General features: G+C 37.3%; 1 protein-coding gene and 1 pseudogene across 1 annotated transcript; one reads left to right on the top strand and one right to left on the bottom strand.

Moving 5' to 3' along the window:
• Window positions 1-524: 524 nt before the first annotated feature.
• LOC113107763 (transcription cofactor vestigial-like protein 4) lies at window positions 525-3,645 on the bottom strand. The gene is made up of 4 exons (XM_026270463.1): window positions 3,571-3,645; window positions 3,232-3,475; window positions 1,905-1,980; window positions 525-1,795 (listed from the first exon to the last, which is right to left on the bottom strand). Exons 1-4 carry the CDS (start codon window positions 3,615-3,617, stop codon window positions 1,488-1,490), a joined length of 675 nt encoding a protein of 224 aa, XP_026126248.1. The 5' UTR covers window positions 3,618-3,645; the 3' UTR covers window positions 525-1,487.
• A 2,101-nt stretch (window positions 3,646-5,746) lies between these two features.
• Window positions 5,747-6,147, top strand: part of LOC113106840 (deoxyribonuclease gamma-like) — a 2,226-nt pseudogene continuing 1,825 nt past the window's right edge.

The following is a 6,147-nucleotide window of genomic DNA, read 5'->3' on the forward strand; positions in this document are numbered from 1 at the left end:
CGATTTAGCTGCTGGCAAGCTAAGCCTACATATCAGTGCTTGAATCTGGCCTCTGAAAAGATGAAATGGGTGTTTTGACTAATTTTACCTTCCCATAACCATCACTTACATAAACATAAAACATCTCATCTGATTTTTGACTGACAAAAAAAAAAAAACTACTCTATGACCCTTACAAGTCTAAGTCCATTTATCATGAAAGATGATGTTTGACAGATTGAAACAAATCAATATGTGAAAGACATATTGATGACTGAATGTCAATCTACATTATTCATAACAGAATTCAATTGGAAGAGCGTAACTGTATTTTTTTGTTTGCTTTTAACATATCTGAAGAGTTCAAATTACTTTCTGTGGGGTAATGAAACAGCAGTTTAACCATCATGAAGTCATTTGATTATTAAAAGTGGCAGAGCAAGTTATTACTACAAGTTTGATGAGAGATTAGAAAGACAAATATATAACGCATGTTGGAGTAGCTTACTGTTAAAATGCAGGCTACTGTTAATGTTTTTGAAAGAAGACTGCATTTATTTGATCGAAAATACAGGAAAATCTGTAATACTGTGAATTGTTATAATGAGAAATATATTTGAAAACACTTTGAAAAAGACATTTAATCTTGTGACACAAAGCTGAATTTTTAGCATCATTACTCCAGTCTTCAGTGACACATAATGCTTCCGAAATCATTCTAATATACTGATCTGGTGCTCAAGAAATATTTCTTATTATCAATATTTATTCAAAATATTTTATATTTTGTGTCCTTGCTTTTGTGTCCCCACGTTTGAACATGTATCCGGATTATTTGTTCACAACAAGACATGCACTGTAAATATTTTTACTAATATATTGTTATATTTTTATCCAATTTTACCCAAAGTGTTTGTTTAAAAAAATTGTTTATTACAAATATGTACAATTTGAAAGTTGAAATATGTACAATTTGAAAGTTGAAGTTTGAAATTTACACACGGATTGAAATGAACAGCAGTAGCCCATACAGAGATGCAAAACAGTTACCCTCATCTTTTTCTTTTTTCAAGCATTTCTTCTCAATTAAAACATGAAACTTTCTGACCTAGTAATTTTTGGTCTGTTTTGCTCAGTGCTCCTTTTAGGTTACAAGATCCTGGTACACTGTCTAATATAAATATGCACGTATTATCAGAGGAAAGCTTACAACAGACGATGAAATGTTACTAGTAATAATCAGTGCAATCACAGTCAACACATAAAAACCAGTGGCACCCACAAAACCAATGACAAAACCCACCTCCAACGATGCTTAGCTACCATGAAATGATCCGAAAAAGGTCAGACTTGGAAAATCTCCCTTTTAACAATTCCTCATGTGCTCATGACAACTTTTACAACACATCAATTGATCTCCCTTTGGCTTTTTACAGCAGAAATACATGGGCCTACACATGCATCTTGAGTCCATTTGGGCATATCTACACTTAATTCTGCTCTCTTCTTCATTTATCAGACCAAAGGTTTGGTGTGGTCGTGGTAGGGCTGACTGAATCTTTGCGAGCTCTTTTGGGACTCTGGCTGTAGCCGGGCGAGTGGATGAAGGTCGGACTGCTGGGTGGAGATGAAGAAGACGAGGAAGAGGATGAATGGCAGGAGGAGGATGAAGCTTTGAGCTGGAGCCATTTATCTCCCAGTGCTTTGGCAAAGTGGTCATCTACAGACACGCTGATGGAGGCGGCTCTGTGGTAGTTCATCCCGAGGCTCCTCTGGAAATGCTCTTCAACGTGGTCATAACTGTGCTGGGTAACACCTGTAGAGAGACAGATTCAGATGATGATGTTCAAAAACTATTCGTTCTGATGTGCACAGACATGTTAAAGGAGGAGCACCAAGCGCTTGTGCAGCTTTTTACTTCTTACCAGTGGGGTGATTGCAGCAGTCTTTTTTTGTTGACCTTGTTGCAGAGGAAACACAGGTGATGACAGAAGGCCGTATCTGAAAAAGACAACAAAGGTCAGCAAATCTTTGTCGCAGTACTTTTTTCCCCCCATCCATCCTCCATCCATCCATCCATCCATCTATAATGCAGTTTTGGAATGGCTTATGAATAAAACTGATGAAAAATAGGAAACTGACAGGACAAGATGGTCAGTTATGTTTGTGGTTGGTGGTTCTAGACTATTTCACTCTTAGCCCTGATGCCACTAGCAGGTCAACAACAGCACTGGTGTGTTGAGACTTGTTGACAACATTCCTCCACCCATTGCTCACATTTTCTCCCTGAATCCGGCTGGATTGCATATCTGAGACAGGCAGAGGCCTGTCCGCACTCTAAAGAGCCACTCTCTCAGGAACACAAAAGTGCCTTTCTGCATTCTGTTGTGTCTCATAGATAGTGAGTGAGGATGAAGACTGCAGTGGCCTCAGGATAGACTCTAAGAGGAGGATGGTATGATACACCGAAGGTGTTCAGTCAGCACATATTGCTGAGGATGGAACAGCCACAAATTGGTCTTTTAATTATGTATTATCATCCAACTTTAAAAACTGCAGCAAGAACACTGTTTGGCTAATGTCTGGAAATATTCACAGACTTTGTTGTATTATTCCACGGATTATGTTTACATGCTCTAAACACTTCTATTTCATATATAAGAACATTTATATCTTTTATTTTTTTTTTATTTTTTTTTACAAATATTATAGTTCATATTTAATATTACATATGGTTATTTTTGTAAATGTTCATGAATTAACAAATATAAATATTTTGTAATTAGGTGTGTTTATGAATAATTATAATAAAATGGTATTTTATTATATTATTTCACATATAATGTTTATTAATGATTATTAAGATATTGATTTGTACATATAGTGATCGTATAATTAAATATTAGTTAAATTATGATGTTATTTAAAAACATCTAAAAATCAATTTATACGTGATTCCTGCTGGGAAAAATATGGACAAACCCAGCGATTGGGCTGTTCTGACCCAGCGGTTGGGTTAAAAATTCATCCTAACTATTGGTTGAAAACAACCCAATCGCTGGGTTGGTCCATATTTTGCCCAGCACTGGATTGTTTTTCAATCATTCATGTTACTTCATTTTTATTTAAAAGGATTAATTACACAAAACAACAACAACAACTACTACTACTGCTACTAAATATTCATTAATGAGCATTGGATTTTAATTTAAAGGATGCCATAAGCTCAGTTGATTTAAAAGTAGTAATCACCTGTATTTGTCTGACAGTTGTGGTTTTATTTTGGCTCTCTGTTTTCTCTGGTTCTGAGCGTGGTTTTTTGATTAGAGCCAGAGGCTCGTCCATGACTGGGGTGGAGTACACTGGGCTGGGGATCAGGTGAGTGGGGCTGGCTGTTGGGCTCCATGTGGATGTGGATGTGGGGCTTTCAGGGATACTGAACCCAGATGATCTTCGGGCTCTGTTGGCCAGGCTCTTGCTGAGGGCCCTCTCTCTTCTGAAACAGAAAAAAAGAATTAGCAAAAAATTCGACTTGGTCTGTATTATTCTCCTGGGTATTGGTTCCATGACTGATTGTACATGGTCCATTACCTCTCTTCAAGTGTCCGTCCTCTCTCTGAACTGTGTTTGTGCTTCATGGGAGTGCAGGACGCATCCGCACCCTTTCGCTTGTTCATGTTGGCGAAATCGTGTCTTCACTTCTCAGATTGGCTGTCCTGTGAAAAGATGAACACAATGCCCATGTGACTTCAGATAAGATGAATGACATCGCTGCAGGGTGCTCACACGGTCATTGCCAGTCACCGATTCCCTTACTTGTGAAAAGGTGTGGCAACAAGTAAACAACTGACTCTTAATCCTTGGAATTGCATCACCGCGTGTGGTATCTTAATTGTGGGAAAAACGTTGTTGGCCACCGTTAAATGTAAACTCCGTTAAGTGGCAGAGCAAGATCAACTGGCTCTGTGAGCATTACTGTAGAACTACCCAGCTGATTCACCGCTACGGTAAATGTCATTCAAATTTGAGAAACATACGAGCCAAAAAAACGACATCAGCGAACAAATGAGGATATCACTTGTTGTTTCGTACTGCTCTGAGGGGCAAAACAGGCTTTGTGGGTTAAGGCATAGTGGCTCACAGCATGTTTACCCAAAATAAACGATAGTAACAGACTAATCCAAACTGAAATACACATCACCATTCACATGCTAATATCACAAACAGTGTCATGCAAGGATCTCACGGTTCACAGTCTGCTACATGCTTCAACTGACAATGGATTTAAAGCTCATTAATAGGTCAATAGGTGTTTGTTGTCTCAAAATTAAAAGTTGTGCTGGAATTTTTTATTTTTTTGTAAAATGATGAACAGTGAATATTAAAAAAGACACAGAATGTAACAATTATAGAAATAATAAAAAAAGACTTCCACCAACATAAAAAATATTCCTCTCTCTCTCTCTTTTGTTACATTTGACACATTTTTAACTTACAAGGTTTTGAACCAGAATTAGTTTACAAGTCCATTGCATTGTGTGACACATTAACATTGTCTTAAAAACTGCTATTGCCCCTAATATCTACTGTTATGAAATGAGAGATTTCACAACATCACAACATGATTCACTCTTGAAAAAGGTTAGAGAACTGCAACTTATAGTGACTTACAGTGACTTCACAGTAAGTCACCTCTAATGAGTCATATACCACAATCAATGTAAGATTTTATACTTGAACATCTACTACAACTTTTTTTTTTACTTTTAGAAAGTGTAAAAACAAGATCATGGGCTGTGGACATCAAATCAACAGCATATTAGACTGGTCAGGACCAGTGTTTGATTTGATCGCTGATTAACATCTGTGGTATTTTAGCGTTTACTATATGCTCCAAATGGCTTGGGCGATGAGGGGGCATTGTTGGCAGAAGCCTCTTCCACTTACACACACTCACAGATCTCCTAAAGCAGTGGACTGTGACAAGGCAGGTTGACTCTGCATGACAGAGGATGGGGGATTGGGTGTAAACCACACCTTAAACTTGACTGATGACTGATTTATAGTGCCTCAGGGAGGGATATTTTTCATGGGGAGATTAAAGACAAAAAAACAGACCCACATCCTTTTTCTTATCTCTTTCATTTGCAGTCTAAAACACACATCAAGCACATCTTCATCTAAACTCTACTCACCTAACCTTCAAAATAAGAGCATCATAATTTTGCCACTAGTTAAAGGGGTTTCTCAGCCTCTTTTCATATTTTAAATCCTTTCAAATATTTATAGATCGATTTTTGGATTGTTTACACTTATATATATTTTTTTTAATAAAAATGCAACATGAATAAATAAACATGTCTAACATCATAAAAAACACAATTTCAAAAGACTAGACAGTATAAATTCCAGTTGTATGATGCATATTCATGCTACATTGTGCATAATGATTATTGTTTTAAAATGTGCAATGCACACAATGTAATTTTTGGTTTAGACTGGAATTAAAATAAACAATGCAGATAGCATGCATACATAATGTTATTCTTAGTTTAAACATATAAAATGTAATAATTACCTTCCAATATGTACACTTTGAAGCCACTGCTCATCCGAGTGATGTAGTGCAAATTAGTGACCGCCATTCCTGATCTTCAGGGTTTTCTAATGCAATGCTCCTAAACAGACTGAGTTGTGAGCGGCAGAATCGATCCTCACTCAGATTTGAATTGTCACTGAGCTCAAGTGCTCTGCGCTTTCCATGATCATGGCTCTCTGGCTTCTTATTGGCTGTTTGAAGGCCAGCCCCTCCTCTGCTTTGTCTGCATGAGGTGACCTACCACCACAGGTGCCTGATGGGAGGGGACAATTCGGGAAGCTGTCTTTCACCCCCCACCCCACCATAACACCCCCAACATGGGCTAAAAGGATAGTTAAAATCAAAATGCACATAAAATAAGCAAAATAAAAAAGGTATATTATATTAGTTTAAAATGTATAATGAAACGGATCATTACATATATAAACCAATCATGGATGAGATGTTCAAAGGTGTGTATTACAGGGACTTACAGTACATGTGGTCATATTGAATTACCTCAGGAGACGGACAGCTCAAAAATAAAACATTCAGGTGGTAATGTGGAATCTACCCTCCTCTCCAAGTAT

This window comes from Carassius auratus, chromosome 8 (assembly GCF_003368295.1).
Source record: "Carassius auratus strain Wakin chromosome 8, ASM336829v1, whole genome shotgun sequence".
NCBI classification, from domain to species: Eukaryota; Metazoa; Chordata; class Actinopteri; order Cypriniformes; family Cyprinidae; genus Carassius; species Carassius auratus.